This window comes from Ranitomeya variabilis, chromosome 3 (assembly GCF_051348905.1).
Source record: "Ranitomeya variabilis isolate aRanVar5 chromosome 3, aRanVar5.hap1, whole genome shotgun sequence".
In the NCBI taxonomy this organism is placed as follows: Eukaryota; Metazoa; Chordata; class Amphibia; order Anura; family Dendrobatidae; genus Ranitomeya; species Ranitomeya variabilis.
The window spans coordinates 139,037,900-139,057,229 of record NC_135234.1 but is presented as its reverse complement, the minus strand read 5'-3'; the positions used below and the strand labels follow the sequence as shown (position 1 = coordinate 139,057,229).

Sequence of the window (19,330 nt, the reverse complement as noted above, 5' to 3'; positions counted from 1 at the left end):
AAAGCCTCGTCAACTGGCAGACTACTCTTCCATGCAACTGTAGACACAGGCTTCTATGTGAATCACTAGCGGTGGACGAGTGGCGTGCACCTCGCCACAAACACTACTTCAGCCCCTGCTTGAGTAAAGGTACCTTCACACTAAACAACTTTCCAACGAGAACGACAACGATCCGTGACGTTGCAGCGTCCTGGATAGCGATCTCGTTGTGTTTGACACGCAGCAGCGATCTGGATCCTGCTGTGATATCGCTGGCTGGAGCTAGAAGTCCAGAACTTTATTTGGTCGTCAGACCGGCGTGTATCGTCGTGTTTGACAGCAAAAGCAACGATGCCAGCAATGTTTCTTCATGGAGCGAACTGGAGCGAACAACCAGCGAGAACGATAAGTACGTCACTGGATCGCTCCTGCCGGTATCTGACGTCTCCTAGCGACCTAAACAGCGACGCTGCAGCGATCGGCTCGTTGTCTATATCGCTGCAGCGTCGCTTAATGTGACGGTACCTTAAGATTTGTGGTGTGGAGCGTCGACGGTCATGATTATGACGATCAGTAGTGGTCAGACCCCAGCTGCGCCCACTGTGCCAGAGGCAGGTGGAAATGCCAAGAATCATATCCTGTGTAGGGCAGCTGTCAGTTGCATCAATATTCTGCAACTATTATAAGCTTTGTGTGTCTGAATACTGGTGTAAAACTTTGATTAATCCGGCCCATGGTGCCTTTCACCAACAAAAGATATGCCGCCATAGACCCCTTCACAAATTCTGCCAACAAGCTGCACAGCTTCAGCCATTATGTCCATAGTACAAGTGGCTACTGCTCCCAGGCCAAAGTGCTGCCATAAAGCAGAGCAGTGCGGTTGTACGGGAAATAAGTGCGCCTTTAATATGACTGTTATTGGCTGACATTTTTACACATCAAGCTGCAGTTTATCTGCAAAAATTATTTTTTGACATAACAGCATGCCCACGATGTTTGGACAACAGACATTTACCTACTAGAATAGGATATCCTTTAATAACAACTAGTCTATTGCTGTGAAGTAGTCAATCTGAGAGGAACTGCCAGTGACCCATGAGATAACTTATCTTAGTGATAAGAAAACAAAAGAATAAACTGCAGTAAAGAAAAGGCTAAGTAGAAAGTCAACAAATCAGCAAAGTCAACAAATCAGGGTGTCGGAGCATACTGATGGCCTGCTGTGCACAGTGAACAGGGGAATATGGCGGTACATGCACTGCAAACTAAAGCCCCCGTCACACTAAGCGAGGTCGCTAGCGAGATCACTGCTGAGTCACAAGTTTTGTGACGCAACAGCGACCTCAGTAGCGATCTCGCTATGTTTGACACGTAGCAGCGACCAGGCCCCTGCTGTGAGATCGCTGGTCGTGTCGGAATGGCCTGGACCTTTTTTTGATCGTTGAGGTCCCGCTGGGTAGCACACATCGCTGTGTTTGACACCTTACCAACGACATCGTTCACACAGGACGTCCCTCATCGAGGTCTGAATCGTCATAATAGCTGCCATGTGACAGGGTCACAACGACCAACGACACGACACAACGTCGTTGGGAAGATCTCACTGTTTGACATCTCACCAGCGACCACATAGCGACGCAGCAACGATCCCTGCCAGGTCGTATCGTTGTCGGGATCGCTTTAGCGTCACTAAGTGTGACGGGGCCTTAATCCATGGTACACACCCCATAGTTTCAGAGGCAAACATATATGGCTGAAATCATACATGCTGTATGATCCATGGGCTCCATCAGCTGGCAAATTTTCTTTCATTCTAGATCAGACCTGGGTTAAGTGTGGCCAGTGGGTCACATCCGGCCCTCTGGCTGTTCCCTTTAAGCCCCCGGGCTGGACGGGAACGTGCCACCAGGCTTGCCCCATATGAGATACGGCCACCACCTTTCAGCCCTCATTCACAGCATACTAATATGCTGTATATCTGCCCCCAATCCGGCTTGCAACAAAAGAAAAACACCTTTTATCATACTTACCTGGGGGGGGGGAGATGGGTCCTACGAGTGTCAATGATCCTGATCTGGAGCCTCCCTTCTTTCAATGCCATCCTACTTCTGTGCTACGCCATCCAGTGCTCCCTGGCATCGCGCCCCTGCGCAGACGTACTTCCCTGCCCTGACCAGGGCAGTGAATAGTACTGCAGTGTGCATGCGCCGGAAAGGTCAGAGAGCCATGGCACATGCACCCTAATCAGGGCATAGAAGTACGCCTGAGCAGGAGCGCAATGCCAAGGAACACTGTGTGGGTGACATACCACGCGTCATACACACAAAGCACAAAAGGATGGCATTAAAAGGAAGGCGCCAAATCTAGACCAGCGATGCCTGACCACCCCCCCAGGATATGCGAACTCTGCTTCAGGAAAATGGCCGCCGCGATCTCCATCTGCGCACGCGCGGCATCCCGCGGCCATTTTCCTGAAGCCCCGGGAAGCAGAGCGCTCCATCTGTGCACGCGCGGCCTCAGGAAGATGGCCACCGCCAGCGATAAAGCGGTGAATAGCGCAGATCGAGCTCTTTTTCTTCACCTGCGCAGTGCATTCCGCTGTTGGGCATGCGCAAACCACTATGCCACCAACGGAAAGATAAGCAAGATCTGGGGGAGAAGAAGCAATTTCACCATGCCCATTTGACCAGACGACCTTGATTGACAGGCGAAAACGGCGACTTTGGTAAGGTATTTCGGCAGCATAAGTGGGGAATCAGGGTACACAAAATACACTATTGTCCAGCACAGCTCAGGCCCTATTTAATGGTATTTTTATCTCATACTGAAAAAACGGGGTGACAGGTTCCCTTTAATAGAAAAACCGGCATAAATTAGAAATCAGTGTCCCGACCAGAGAATCAAGTATTAACAACTATTAGAAAACTTGTAAAGCAATCCACAGTATTCCTGCAGCAGAATCTACAGCAAAATCCATTCAAGTTGGTGTAAATTTTGTAGCCGTCGCTTCTCTAAAGTAGACTTCCCTGGAAAAAAAATGTGTTGTGAAAAAGGTGAAATTTTCTAACAAGTTGAGAACATCTACAGATGAAATACATTTGTGCAATTCTGAAAAGGAACACAAAAAAGGCACAGTAAAACAAAAAAAAATATCAGTAAACAGCAAGTGCTAGTAAAAAGATGGAAAAACGCAGGGTATTTGGTTAATATGTTTTTGTAAAAAATGTATATTAAGCCGCTCTACCAAACATCAAGGTATACCCGTATTAGAGCAGTCCTAACTAATGTATGTAATCCCTATCTGGGGAAAAAAAAAAAAATTATATATAATTTTTTTTTTTTTTTCCCCCAGATAGGATTACATACATTAGTTAGGACTGCTCTAATACGGGAATACCTTGATGTTTGGTAGAGCGGCTTAATATACATTTTTTACAAAAACATTAACCAAATACCCTGCGTTTTTCCATCTTTTTACTAGCACTTGCTGTTTACTGATATTTTTTGCAACAGAGTATTTTTTGGTTTTACTGTGCCTTTTTTTTGTGTTTTAGTTTCTTGGTGGTGTGAACAGTGTTCCTACAGGCTTGTTCACTTTGTGCACAGCTCATGCGTTTCTGCTTTAACCAATTCGGAAAAGGAGTAATTCAGTGACTCAGGAATAAACTATGCCTGGACTGCACCACAAACTTCTAATATAGGAGTCACGGGGCACAGTAACCTAATGTTCGTCTTGGGGCCACCATATACTTTAGCTGGTCAGCTAGACCTAATGAAGTCTGTGGTCCTACCAACCATGGTCAACCAATGCTGGAGCTTTCTTATCATGAATGCAGAATTGTAGCCCAAACAAAAGCAGATATCCCATCTAAAAAGGACAGTTTTGACAACACCATTATTACAAGGAACAGCTACTCCTATGAACGCTCTTTCCTTGATAGCTTGGCTGTGTAAGCAGGCTGCTGATCACCTGGAGAACAAGCAAAGCTTGTTCAAAAGATGATCTTTAGGCAGGCTTGAAAATCATTGATCTTGGCAGCTCATCATCCTGTGTGTATAAAACAAACTATTTTTCTGTGTCCAAACAGGCTATTAAATAACCGCCGACTGACTTAATAGAAGCCGATCAGTGGTGGTTTACATATACTAGTTGGCTATTCCTGCTGCTCATAGTTGTTAAGGCCCCTAGGCACATTAGACTTAAGTCAGCTGCATCCACCGATATTATTTATTGTTATAGCGCCATTTATTCCATGGCGCTTTACATGTGCGGAGGGGTATACATAAAAACAAGTACAATAATCTTAAACAATACAAGTCATAACTGGTACAGAAGGAGAGAGGACCCTGCCCGTGAAGGCTCACAATCTACAAGGGATGGGTGAGAATACAGTAGGTGAGGATAGAGCTGGTCATGCAGCGGTTTGGTTGATCGGTGGTTACTGCAGGTTGTAGGCTTGTCGGAAGAGGTGGGTCTTCAGGCTCTTTTTGAAGGTTTCGATGTCAATGGGTTCTACTGAAGGTCTAATGTGTATGGAGAAGTCATTTGACTGATAGTCAGGACAGAGGTAGATTTCAGACTGCCAATCGCATGGTTCTCTCTGAGATAAGACATTGACCGAGGGGTCAGGTGGCGGCTTTCTCAAAGAACACAGGAGCAGTTGGCTAAACGATGGGCCGAAGTATTGTTGGCTGACAGCCATCTCCTGTGTATGGCCAGCCTTAAGGTACCGTCACATTAAGCGACGCTGCAGCGATATAGACAACGATGCCGATCGCTGCAGCGTCGCTGTTTCGTCGTTGTGTGGTCGCTGGAGAGCTGTCACACAGACAGCTCTCCAGCGACCAACGATGCCGAAGTCCCCGGGTAACCAGGGTAAACATCGGATTACTAAGCGCAGGGCCGCGCTTAGTAACCCGATATTTACCCTGGTTACCAGTGTAAATGTAAAAAAAACCAAACACTACATACTTACATTCCGGTGTCTGTCGCGTTCCCCGGCGTCCGCTTCCCTGCACTGTGTAAGCACCAGCCGTAAAGCAGAGCGGTGACGTCACCGCTGTGCTCTGCTTTACGGCCGACCGGCGCTGACACAGTGCAGGGAAGCGGACGCCGGGGGACGCGACAGACACCGGAATGTAAGTATGTAGTGTTTGGGTTTTTTTACATTTACAATGGTAACCAGGGTAAATATTGGGTTACTAAGCGCGGCCCTGCGCTTAGTAACCCGATGTTTACCCTGGTTACCAGTGAAGACATAGCTGAATCAGCGTCACACACGCCGACTCAGCGATGTCAGCGGGTGAGCCAGCGACGAAATAAGGTGCTGGCCTTCTAGCTCCGACCAACGATGTCACAGCAGGATCCTGATCGCTGCTGCGTGTCAAACAACGATATCGCTATCCAGGATGCTGCAACGTCACGGATCGCTATCGTTATCGTTGTTAAGTTGTTCATTGTGAAGGTACCTTTAGGTATTTGTTGATAAATATTGATTATTACATGATTATAGAGTCTGACATAACTGCCCTAAGGGTACTGTCACACAGTGGCACTTTTGTCGCTACGACGGTACGATCCGTGACGTTCCAGCGATATCCATACGATATCGCTGTGTCTGACATGCAGCAGCGATCAGGGACCCTGCTGAGAATCGTACGTCGTAGCAGATCGTTTGGAACTTTCTTTCGTCGCTGGATCTCCCGCTGTCATCGTTGGATCGGTGTGTGTGACACCGATCCAACGATGCGTTCACTTGTAACCAGGGTAAACATCGGGTTACTAAGCGCAGGGCCGCGCTTAGTAACCCGATGTTTACCCTGGTTACCATCGTAAAAGTTAAAAAAAACAAACCGTACATACTCACATTCCAGTGTCCGTCAGGTCCCTTGCAGTCTGCTTCCCGCTCTGACTGACTGCCGGCCGGAAAGTAAGAGCAGAGCACAGCGGTGACGTCACCGCTGTGATCTGCTTTCACTTTACGGCGGCACTCAGTCAGAGCGGGAAGCAGACTGCAAGGGACCTGACGGACACCGGAATGTGAGTATGTACGGTTTTTTTTTTTTACTTTTACGCTGGTAACCAGGGTAAACATCGGGTTACTAAGCGCGGCCCTGCGCTTAGTAACCCGATGTTTACCCTGGTTACCCGGGGCCTTCGGCATCGTTGGTCGCTGGAGAGCGGTCTATGTGACAGCTCTCCAGCGACCACACAACGACTTTCCAACGATCACGGCCAGGTCGTATCGCTGGTCGTGATCGTTGGAAAGTTGCAGAGTGTGACAGTACCCTAAAGGTACCTTCACACTAAACGATATCGCTAGCGATCCGTGACGTTGCAGCGTCCTGGCTAGCGATATCGTTTAGTTTGACACGCAGCAGCGATCAGGATCCTGCTGTGATATCGCTGGTCGTTGAATAAAGTTCAGAACTTTATTTGGTCGTCAGACCGGCGTGTATCGTCAGGTTTGACGCCAAAAGCAACGATACCAGCGATGTTTTACGCTGGTAACCAGGGTACATATCGGGTTACTAAGCGCAGGGCCGCGCTTAGTAACCCGATGTTTACCCTGGTTACCAGCGTAAAAGTAAAAAAAACAAACAGTACATACTCATCTGCGCGTTCCCCGCCGTCCGCTTCCTGCTCTGACTGAGCGCCGGCCCTAAAGTGAAAGTAAAAGCACAGCGGTGACGTCACCGCTCTGCTGTTAGGGCCGGCGCTCACACAGTGCAGGGAAGCGGACGCCGGGGGACGCGCAGGTGAGTATGTACTGTTTGGTTTTTTTACTTTTACGATGGTAACCAGGGTAAACATCGGGTTACTAAGCGCGGCCCTGCGCTTAGTAACCCGATGTTTACCCTGGTTACCCGGGGACCTCTGCATCGTTGGTCGCTGGAGAGCGGTCTGTGTGACAGCTCTCCAGCGACCAAACAGCGACGCTGCAGCGATCGGCATCGTTGTCGCTATCGCTGCAGCGTCGCTTAATGTGAAGGTACCTTAATACTCAACCAGTGGATTTGTGCATTATATTGTAGATAAGAAGTCCACTGGTAGGTGGTTATCTGTCCATGCTTTATTGGGTTTAGAAGAATGGACTAATCATTAATGCTAACTACTGCACAAACAACTCCTCTGATGCCTGTGGTCAGTACAGACTACCCAACCTTGGCAAAATGTCTACTGTGCTATTTACTAAGCAAGTGGATTATTTGGTCTTCAAACAAGCTTCCCCCCCCCCCCCCCTTCTACTTTTGGCAGCAATAACTTCTACCTGCAGATGATGTTCCCCATTTTGCTCAGCACTGTCCTTATACCACTACAGAAGCATTTTAATAGTTGCACATTGGAAGCTGTCATGCAGAGTAGGCATAAGTAACGGGATTATCCAACCTTAACAGCTGCAAATGTTGTGAAACAAAGAAGTTCTTCATTTACTGTCTATAAATATATTAAAAATTGTACAACCCCATACTCCTAAAAGGAACTGGTCAGCTGGATTGTAGACTATACACCACGATCTTGGGTCCTTTATTAGTGGTGGTTTTGGCTATGCTGGCTGAAAAACACCGCACAAAACTAAATACCGTACTTATTTTATAAGAGAATAAGGGATAACTTGGTGATCACTAGGTATTAAACTGCTGGGACCCCCAGTGATCAGAGCTCTATAGCCTCCTCTTGAATGAGGCTAATAAGGTGGTCTCTGCTTTATTTATTAACAATGCGACTGCCAAAAATATGGAAGCAAGGAACTGAGCTTTTCTGGTAGTGCCGTAGAGAAAACAAAGTGGAGGTTGAGAAATTGCACCTCCATCCAATCAAGACTGGGTTGTAGAGTCCTATTATTGAGGTTCCCCAGACATTGTTCTCAGAATCGCCGGGGGTTTGAGTCATGTATGCGCTCCTCAAGCCTGACAACAGGGCTCTGCAGCCCAGAATAGAGCAGAGGCGTACATGCTGGAGTAAACCAAGGCAATTCCAAGATTGGGGCTCTGCAGCCCAGCCCTGAATGGAGCAGAGTCGTACATGCTGGACTAAAGCCATGGCAATTCCAAGATTGGGGCTCTGCAGCCCAGCCCTGAATGGAGCAGAGTCGTACATGCTGGACTAAAGCCATGGCAATTCCAAGATTGGGGCTCTGCAGCCCAGAATAGAGCAGAGGCGTACATGCTGGAGTAAACCAAGGCAATTCCAAGATTGGGGCTCTGCAGCCCAGCCCTGAATGGAGCAGAGTCGTACATGCTGGACTAAAGCCATGGCAATTCCAAGGTTGGGGCTCTGCAGCCTAGTCTTGGATTGAGAGGAGATATCCATGCTCAACCTCCGCTCCATTCACTCTCTATAGGCCTGCTGGAGAAAGCAGAGCTCTCTACTCAGCTATTCCAGAAGTCTCATTAACAATGAAGCAAAGACATCTGCATTTTCGTCCCATTCAAAACAGGGCTGCTGAGCCCAATTCTCAAAATCACTGATGGTCTCAGCGGTTGGACCCTAATCGATCAGCAAGTTAGCCCCCCTATACAATGGATAAGGGATACCTTTTTTTGGAACAACCCTAACTTTCAATTGTGCTTGCGCTGTATTACAATTACCCTAAGCACATCATCGGGGAGGTGCCGCTTGTCACAGAGTCACTGCTGTAATTACACCCATTGAAGAATATAATTACTGTGCCAAAAAGGATCTGAGGTCAGAAGAACCACTGCCAAAATCCTGGACCATTCCTGTCCATCATGTGCTAGATCTGTGCGCTATGAGCCTGCTCACAGAGGCGTTGCTGCTGTACTAAGAGGGTCTGACGCCAGCAGAAATGCTGCACGAGCTGCTGATGGAGAGCAGTGTACTTACACTTGCCGGACGCATTCGCAGTGCACATACAAAGCCCACGACCAGGACGCAAGCACCAGATATTAGAAGGGATTCTGTAGACATCCGACCCTCTTTACATCATTCATACCTCAATGGGCATGATTGCAGCGGGAAATGCGTGGCTATTGGGGTGTACAACTCCATGCAGATGACTAGTTTGTGGTTACTACAAGGCCACGTTCACACCTTTAGTATCTGTAAGCCAAAACTAGGAGAGGGTGAACAATACAGTTGTGGTGACGTGCTTCTATTATACATTTCCTTTGATTCCTATAGAATGTAAGCCTGCAAGGGCAGGGTCCTCGCCCCTCTGTATCAGTCTGTAATAGTTAGTTTGCTAACTGTAAGCGATATCTGTATTTTGTATGTAACCCCTTGGATTCAATGGTGCTATATAAATAAATAATAAAATTGTTTCACTCCTAATTTTGGTTTACACATACTGATACTGACCAGTACGTCTGATGAACGCATCATAATACAGACAGCACAAGATTAAAGCCAACATATTGTAACTACAATCATGTAAGTGCCATCGTAAAGGAGCCCAATGGTGTCTTGGGGTTGGTTTATAGTCAAATCCAGCTTCAACATGCGTTAGTTGAAGTCAAAAATGACCCTAGAAAATTCACGTCTTCCGAGATGATGGTGCTTTGTAAACTTCTACTTGGTTTTGATCACCCCCTGCAGATCACATTCTGCATCCGAGGTGTGCCATTTCACAGAGGCATGGGAACCACGCCAGGCATGTTAGCATTGTCAGTAACAAAAAACAGAGACTGGGGGAAGGGCAAAATTAAAGAAATGTAAAGGAAGACGTTCTTCCAGCCTTCCCATAGGTCTCATTCATAGGATTACATTACCATGCAGGAGAGCGAAGAACACCAAGTACACAGATAGTTACATCTGTAAGCGATTTATTGGTCAATGTTACCTGTACGGAGATTCCAGGGCAAAGACAGAAATAAAATGATATCGGAAAATACATCTGATAGACGGGTAAAAACTAGTCACAGAAACAAGTTAGGAGTAGGACCCAGGATAGCAATTATTACCAAATGAAAAAAATTACAGATTCACAAATCAGTCAGCTGAGACAATGGGGTCATTTCTACCCCAAGGATGAAACAATGGGGTCATTTCTACCCCAAGGATAAAACAATGGGGTCATTTCTACCCCAAGGATAAAACAATGGGGTCATTTCTACCCCAAGGATAAAACAATGGGGTCATTTCTACCCCAAGGATAAAACAATGGGGTCATTTCTACCCCAAGGATAAAACAATGGGGTCATTTCTACCCCAAGGATAAAACAATGGGGTCATTTCTACCCCAAGGATAAAACAATGGGGTCATTTCTACCCCAAGGATAAAACAATGGGGTCATTTCTACCCCAAGGATAAAACAATGGGGTCATTTCTACCCCAAGGATAAAACAATGGGGTCATTTCTACCCCAAGGATAAAACAATGGGGTCATTTCTACCCCAAGGATAAAACAATGGGGTCATTTCTACCCCAAGGATAAAACAATGGGGTCATTTCTACCCCCAGGATAAAACAATGGGGTCATTTCTACCCCCAGGATAAAACAATGGGGTCATTTCTACCCCCAGGATAAAACAATGGGGTCATTTCTACCCCCAAGATGAAACAATGGGGTCATTTCTGCCCCTAGGATGAAACAATGGGGTCATTTCTGCCCCTAGGATGAAACAATGGGGTCATTTCTGCCCCTAGGATGAAACAATGGGGTCATTTCTGCCCCTAGGATGAAACAATGGGGTCATTTCTGCCCCTAGGATGAAACAATGGGGTCATTTCTGCCCCTAGGATGAAACAATGGGGTCATTTCTGCCCCTAAGATAAAACAATGTGGTCATTTCTACCCCTAGGATGAAACAATGTGGTCGTTTCTGCCCCTAGGATGAACAGATTAGAAATACACATTGTGACCATCACCATCCTGTTGGATGTAAAATAAGTGAATAAGTCGGACTAGTGGTTCTCCAGGGCTTGACAACCACATGCGGGCCAAAACCACTTGGACTTGCAGAGTACTGTACTGGGAGCCGCACCTACAAGCCGGCGTGTCGGGCACACAGGGCTACAAAAGACAGCGAATACATAACTAAGGCTACGTTCACATTTGCGTTGTGCGCCGCAGCGTCGGCGACGCAACGCACAACGCAAACAAAAACGCAACAAAACGCACTCTAAAACGCTGCGTTTTGCGACGCATGCGTCCTTTTTTGCCGAAAGTTGGACGCAAAAAAAAATGCAACTTGCTGCGTTTTCTGCGCCCAACGCTTGCGGCCAAAAAAACGCATGCGTTGCAAAACGCAGCACAACGCATGTCCATGCGCCTCCATGTTAAATATAGGGGCGCATGACGCTGCGGCGCCGAACGCTAATGTGAACGTAGACTAAGGCTACGTTCACATTTGCGTTGTGCGCCGCAGCGTCGGCGCCGCAACGCACAACGCAAACAAATGCAGCAAAATGCATGCACAACGCTGCGTTTTGCGCCGCATGCATCCTTTTTTTGATTGATTTTGGACGCAGCAAAAATGCAACTTGCTGCGTCCAATGCGCCCGGACGCGTGCGCCGCAGGACGCATGCGGCGCAAAACGCAAGTGCGACGCATGTCCATGCGCCCCCATGTTAAATATAGGGGCGCATGACGCATGCGGCGCCGACCGCAAATGTGAACGTAGCCAAGGAGTCACTAGCTGGTATGGAAAAGGATTTGAAAGGTTTTTGTTTTTTTCTCTTTTAACTCAAAATTATGCAATACTGTAAAATCGCACAACCTGTAGTATATAGAATACATAGAAACAATAAAATCTGTTCAACCCTTGACGAAAAAAAGACCAACTATCACTAGGAGTCTGCAGTATAACCCACATCCACAGGGAAGAGAGATAAAAGGTCCTGCTATACACAGGGTTAGGATTGTCATCTTCACCATGGTAGCTGCTCACAGGAGCACGAGGAACATGCGGCCTGGAGGCTCCAGGGACACTGTAGAAATGGCCGTACCACTGGCTCCACCACCAAATCCATGCAATGCGGAGCTGCTAGTGTACCTGGAGTGAGGAACCGAGGTGGTCTGGCTCCCATACACCCCACCCAACATGATAACACTGGGGGTAACACCAGTGTGACGTTCCTTGTGAAGACTTCTAACCATAACATTCAAAGACCATCATGGTGCAGGGCAAGGCAGCACTGTTGGTCTTTACTCTTCAGTGATGCCCCTGCTTTTGTCTAGGGGGCAATGATTACGAGAGAGTGGGCTCTAGACCACATGGACAACTCTACAGAGAGGACGTCACATGGGAACGTTACACCAGTCCTACTCCCAGGATTATGGCGTGGGATGGCATAATGTACGGTGGCCGGACCCTCCAGCCTTCGTTCCAAGTGCACTAACAGCTTGAAGTTACATTGATTTGGTAGTGGAAACAGTCATACGCCCATTTCTCCAAGTGTCCCAGGAGCCATTTTTCAACCAGACAATGCCAGGCCGTTCGTGGTCCCGTGACGTGCCATCAGGTCCTGCAGGGTTTCCGGACTGGTCTCCCACCAAACACCTGGGATGCATTGGTCCAGAGGGAGCTGCTAGCAGAGGATCTTGAGGATTCCACAAGGGAGAAATGGTCAGACAACCATTACTAACCTCATTGGTAGCAGCCAAGACATGTAAGGGTATGCCTGTGGGTGGCGCTCCTACACTACACCGAATAAACTCACATTTGTAAATGTTTCCATCATTTGTGAATCACTTATGTCTCCACCCTGTGACCGCCATCACTCCTCACTATTCCCTCTTGATGGTGTAACTTCTATGTTGAATCCCTGAATAAGTGTCTGGTGTCCATAAGAGTAGGGCTGCACGTGTGTTGGGGGGGCACGGCTCCCTATAGAAGTGGGGGGGGGGGAACCACGGCTTCCTACAGAAGTGGGGGGGCACGGCTTCCTACAGAAGTGGGGGGGCACGGCTTCCTATAGAAGTGGTGGTGGTGGGGGGGGGGGATCATGGCTTCCTATAGAAGAAGGGGGGGCACGGCTTCCTATAGAAGTGGGGGGCACGACTTCCTATAGAAGTGGGGGGCACGGTTTCCTATAGAAGTGGGGAGGCACGGCTTCCTATAGAAGTGGGGAGGCACGGCTTCCTATAGAAGTGGTGGTGGGGGCACGGCTTCCTATAGAAGTGGGGGGGACCACTGCTTCCTATAGAAGTGGTTTTGGGGGGGGGGGATCATGGCTTCCTATAGAAGAAGGGGGCACAGACTCAGGACTGGCATTGATAGTTCGCCAATATCATAAAACTGCTGGCAGCCATAGCGCCGTCCCGTCTCCTTGCACTGGCAGCCGCACTTCTCTCCGCCTCCTCCCTTGTGGCACCTGGTGAAGATGGTGGTAGCAGCCCACCCTGACACACGGAGACAAAGAGCTGGCACCGCGCACTGGGGTGAGGGGCACGGCTATACATAGCGGCTCAGCTGTCTCCGCGCAGTGCCCACCCCCGGACAGCCAGGCTTACCTCTGGTCCCAGCCACAATGAGCAGCAGGCAGCAGCACAAGGGCAGCCTCATGGTGCTGGCGAAGGTGGTCGCACCGTACACAGCTCTCAGGTAGGACCCCGGAGGTCACGTGTCCCGCAGCGCTAACACTGAGACACCAGGCAGGAGCCGCAGGAAAGTTTCCACCCAAACAGCTCCGACTCCTGGGAAGTTGTAAGCCCGCCCCTCCTACACCAGAGCTCCGCCCCTCCTACACCAGAGCTCCGCCCCTCCTACACCAGACTCCGCCCACTGCCAGCGGCGGGGTGTGGCGCCTAATCCGCGGCCATGGGCAGTGCGCTGTATGTCCTGTCAGGTACAGTCATTGCTTCCTGCCCTCACAGCTGTGAGACTACAAACTAAAGTGGTGACTGTGCACTATATGGCGGTACATGACTGGAGGCCCTTCACAGCTGTGTGACTGCACTATATGGCAGTACATGACTAGAGGCCCCTCACAGCTGTGTGACTGTGCACTATATGGCGGTACATGACTGGAGGCCCCTCACAGCTGTGTGACTGTGCACTATATGGCAGTACATGACTGGAGACCCCTCTCAGCTGTGTGACTGTGCACTATATGGCAGTACATGACTGGAGGCCCCTCACAGCTGTGTGACTGCACTATATGGCGGTATAGGCCCCTCACAGCTGTGTGAATGTGCACTATATGGCAGTACATGACTGGAGGCCCCTCTCAGCTGTGTGACTGTGCACTATATGGCAGTACATGACTGGAGGCCCCTCACAGCTGTGTGAATGTGCACTATATGGCGGTATAGGCCCCTCACAGCTGTGTGAATGTGCACTATATGGCAGTACATGACTGGAGGCCCCTCTCAGCTGTGTGACTGTGCACTATATGGCAGTACATGACTGGAGGCCCCTCACAGCTGTGTGACTGTGCACTATATGGCAGTACATGACTGGAGGCCCCTCACAGCTGTGTGACTGTGCACTATATGGCAGTACATGACTGGAGGCCCCTCACAGCTGTGTGAATGTGCACTATATGGCAGTACATGACTGGAGGCCCCTCTCAGCTGTGTGACTGTGCACTATATGGCAGTACATGACTGGAGGCCCCTCACAGCTGTGTGACTGTGCACTATATGGCAGTACATGACTGGAGGCCCCTCACAGCTGTGTGACTGTGCACTATATGGCGGTACATGACTGGAGGCCCCTCACAGCTGTGTGACTGTGCACTATATGGCAGTACATGACTGGAGGCCCCTCACAGCTGTGTGACTGTGCACTATATGGCGGTACATGACTGGAGGCCCCTCACAGCTGTGTGAATGTGCACTGTATAGCAGTACATGACTGGAGGCCCCTCACAGCTGTGTGACTGTGCACTGTATAGCAGTACATGACTGGAGGCCCCTCACAGCTGTGTGACTGTGCACTATATGGCGGTACATGACTGGAGGCCCCTCACAGCTGTGTGAATGTGCACTATATGGCGGTATAGGCCCCTCACAGCTGTGTGACTGTGCACTATATGGCTGTACATGACTGGAGGCCCCTCACAGCTGTGTGACTGTGCACTGTATAGCAGTACATGACTAGAGGCCCCTCACAGCTGTGTGACTGTGCACTATATGGCGGTACATGACTGGAGGCCCCTCACAGCTGTGTGAATGTGCACTATATGGCGGTATAGGCCCCTCACAGCTGTGACTGTGCACTATATGGCTGTACATGACTGGAGGCCCCTCACAGCTGTGTGAATGTGCACTATATGGCGGTATAGGCCCCTCACAGCTGTGTGACTGTGCACTATATGGCGGTACATGACTGGAGGCCCCTCACAGCTGTGTGAATGTGCACTATATGGCGGTACATGACTGGAGGCCCCTCACAGCTGTGTGAATGTGCACTATATGGCGGTATAGGCCCCTCACAGCTGTGTGACTGTGCACTATATGGCTGTACATGACTGGAGGCCCCTCACAGCTGTGTGACTGTGCACTATATGGCGGTACATGACTGGAGGCCCCTCACAGCTGTGTGAATGTGCACTATATGGCGGTACATGACTGGAGGCCCCTCACAGCTGTGTGACTGTGCACTATATGGCGGTACATGACTGGAGGCCCCTCACAGCTGTGTGACTGTGCACTATATGGCGGTACATGACTGGAGGCCCCTCTCAGCTGTGTGAATGTGCACTATATGGCGGTATAGGCCCCTCACAGCTGTGTGACTGTGCACTATATGGCAGTACATGACTGGAGGCCCCTCACAGCTGTGTGACTGTGCACTATATGGCGGTACATGACTGGAGGCCCCTCACAGCTGTGTGAATGTGCACTATATGGCGGTACATGACTGGAGGCCCCTCACAGCTGTGTGAATGTGCACTATATGGCAGTACATGACTGGAGGCCCCTCACAGCTGTGTGAATGTGCACTATATGGCGGTACATGACTGGAGGCCCCTCACAGCTGTGTGAATTTGCACTATATGGCGGTACATGACTGGAGGCCCCTCACAGCTGTGTGACTGTGCACTATATGGCAGTACATGACTGGAGGCCCTTCACAGCTGTGTGACTGTTCACTATATGGCAGTACATGACTAGAGGCCCCTCACAGCTGTGTGAATGTGCACTATATGGCAGTACATGACTGGAGGCCCCTCACAGCTGTGTGACTGTGCACTATATGGCGGTACATGACTGGAGGCCCCTCACAGCTGTGTGACTGTGCACTGTACAGCAGTATATGACTGGAGGCCCCTCACAGCTGTGTGAATGTGCACTATATGGCAGTACATGACTGGAGGCCCCTCACAGCTGTGTGACTGTGCACTGTATAGCAGTACATGACTAGAGGCCCCTCACAGCTGTGTGAATGTGCACTATATGGCAGTACATGACTGGAGGCCCCTCACAGCTGTGTGACTGTGCACTATATGGCGGTACATGACTGGAGGCCCCTCACAGCTGTGTGACTGTGCACTGTACAGCAGTACATGACTAGAGGCCCCTCACAGCTGTGTGAATGTGCACTATATGGCAGTACATGACTGGAGGCCCCTCACAGCTGTGTGACTGTGCACTGTATAGCAGTACATGACTAGAGGCCCCTCACAGCTGTGTGAATGTGCACTATATGGCAGTACATGACTGGAGGCCCCTCACAGCTGTGTGACTGTGCACTGTATAGCAGTACATGACTAGAGGCCCCTCACAGCTGTGTGAATGTGCACTATATGGCAGTACATGACTGGAGGCCCCTCACAGCTGTGTGACTGTGCACTGTATAGCAGTACATGACTGGAGGCCCCTCACAGCTGTGTGAATGTGCACTATATGGCAGTACATGACTGGAGGGCCCTCACAGCTGTGTGACTGTGCACTGTATAGCAGTACATGACTGGAGGCCCCTCACAGCTGTGTGAATGTGCACTATATGGCAGTACATGACTGGAGACCCCTCACAGCTGTGTGAATGTGCACTATATGGCAGTACATGACTGGAGGCCCTTCACAGCTGTGTGAATGTGCACTATATGGCAGTACATGACTGGAGGCCCCTCACAGCTGTGTGAATGTGCACTATATGGCAGTACATGACTGGAGGCCCTTCACAGCTGTGTGAATGTGCACTATATGGCAGTACATTACTGGAGGCCCCTCACAGCTGTGTGACTGTGCACTATATGGCGGTACATGACTGGAGGCCCCTCACAGCTGTGTGACTGTGTACTATATGGCGGTACATGACTGGAGGCCCCTCACAGCTGTGTGACTGTGCACTATATGGCGGTACAGGTCCCTCAGAGCTGTGTGACTGTGCACTATATGGCGGTACAGGCCCCTCACAGCTGTGTGGCGGTACAGGCCCCTCACATTTGTGTGAATGTGCACTATATGGCGGTACAGGCCCCTCACAGTGCATTAACATTCATGAAAATCAACAATGTCAGATAAACAATGCACAGTCAGGTAAAAACGTAATGAGCGATAATTTTAGCCGCACAGTCACAGAACGTCAACGTTTGGGTTAAAGATTGTTCCTCCATGATCATTCATGGAAATATTTCCTGAGCGATGGTTGGTTTGCCTAGTACATGACTGGAGGCCCCTCACAGCTGTGTGAATGTGCACTATATGGCGGTACATGACTGGAGGCCCCTCACAGCTGTGTGAATGTGCACTATATGGCAGTACATGACTGGAGGCCCTTCACAGCTGTGTGAATGTGCACTATATGGCAGTACATGACTGGAGGCCCCTCACAGCTGTGTGAATGTGCACTATATGGCAGTACATGACTGGAGGCCCCTCACAGCTGTGTGACTGTGCACTGTATAGCAGTACATGACTGGAGGCCTCTCACAGCTGTGTGAATGTGCACTATATGGCAGTACATGACTGGAGACCCCTCACAGCTGTGTGAATGTGCACTATATGGCAGTACATGACTGGAGGCCCCTCACAGCTGTGTGAATGTGCACTATATGGCAGTACATGACTGGAGGCCCTTCACAGCTGTGTGAATGTGCACTATATGGCAGTACATTACTGGAGGCCCCTCACAGCTGTGTGACTGTGCACTATATGGCGGTACATGACTGGAGGCCCCTCACAGCTGTGTGACTGTGCACTATATGGCGGTACAGGTCCCTCAGAGCTGTGTGACTGTGCACTATATGGCGGTGCAGGCCCCTCAAAGCTGTGTGGCGGTACAGGCCCCTCACATTTGTGTGAATGTGCACTATATGGCGGTACAGGCCCCTCACAGTGCATTAACATTCATGAAAATCAACAATGTCACATAAACAATGCACAGTCAGGTAAAAACGTAATGAGCGATAATTTTAGCCGCACAGTCACAGAACGTCAACGTTTGGGTTAAAGATTGTTCCTCCATGATCATTCATGGAAATATTTCCTGAGCGATGGTTGGTTTGCCTTCCAGTGATGAATTAGTGTCACATGGAGTAACAGGAACATGGCGTTCTGCTCATTCAACCAGTAACGGGCTTAAATCTAGCGCCAAATACACATTAGAAGAAAACCATCTGAACCTGTCAACATCTACGGAACTGGCGACCATCTAATGTGTATATGTGCCTGAGTAATCCACCTCTCTGCTCTGTAGTTCTTTTCATTGGCTCCCAATTTCTAAACGGTTTTGTTCATTCTTCCTCCCGAAAATCAGAATAGAAAGCAATCAGAAAATGTCATGTGCCCAAAAATGGTACCAATAAAAACGTCAACTCGATCCCACAAAAAAACAAGACATCACAAGACTGTCAACAGAAAGAGAAAAATTATGCTTCTCAAAATATGGCAATGCAAAAACTTCATTTTGCCAATAAAGCATCGTTTAGTGTGTGACACTGGCCAAACGTAAAAAAATATAAATCTGGTATCACTGTAATCGCACCGACCCGAAGAATAAAGTCGCCTAATCACTTTTACTGCACGAGGAACGGCGTAAAAATACATAAAACCAATTCTTCACCTGCTGTTGCTTTGTTCTTTCTGCCTCTCAAAGATCACAGTAAGGCCGGGAACACACATGTGAGAAATACGGCTGAGTCTCGCATGTTAATACCTGGTATTGCCGCCGTCACTCAGGAGCAGAGCGTGCGGCCGCATAGCAAAACATGGAGCCGCATGCTCCGCTCCTGAGTGACGGCGGCAATGCCGGGTATTAACACGAGGGACTCGGCCGTATTTCTCGCATGTGTGATCCCGGCCTAAGGCTCGGGACATATTTATCCTGTGCTCTGTGCTGAGCGCTTACACCTGGGTTTCCATATAATTCACTGAAATACCTTTCGTGTTTCCGACAGAAACCCTGGCGGAAGATTCCCTATAAGGAGGCACTGTAGATGCCATAGAACCTGTGATCCGGCGGTGTCTGTTTAGGCTGGTATAATAGCACGGTCG

The 19,330-nt window shown here is 49.2% G+C and overlaps 1 protein-coding gene and 1 long non-coding RNA gene across 9 annotated transcripts in view; one reads left to right on the top strand and one right to left on the bottom strand.

The window, feature by feature from the left end:
* CD99 (CD99 molecule (Xg blood group)) overlaps window positions 1-13,607 on the bottom strand; it is a 76,553-nt gene extending 62,946 nt beyond the window's left edge. For 4 of the 6 annotated variants that reach the window (XM_077294700.1, XM_077294703.1, XM_077294701.1 and 1 more), the window contains exon 1: window positions 13,400-13,591. In XM_077294700.1, the coding sequence (XP_077150815.1) occupies window positions 13,400-13,451 (52 nt within the window). In that variant the 5' untranslated portion in view covers window positions 13,452-13,591. Of the gene's footprint in view, window positions 1-13,399 lie in introns of all 6 variants that reach the window. The other 2 variants (XM_077294702.1, XM_077294699.1) reach the window with 2 other exon arrangements.
* A 63-nt stretch (window positions 13,608-13,670) lies between these two features.
* Window positions 13,671-19,330, top strand: part of LOC143815476 (uncharacterized) — a 61,558-nt gene continuing 55,898 nt past the window's right edge. For 2 of the 3 annotated variants that reach the window (XR_013223758.1, XR_013223757.1), the window contains exon 1: window positions 13,671-13,734. This is a non-coding gene — a long non-coding RNA (uncharacterized LOC143815476). The remainder of the gene's footprint in view (window positions 13,735-19,330) is intronic. The other variant, XR_013223760.1, reaches the window with a different exon arrangement.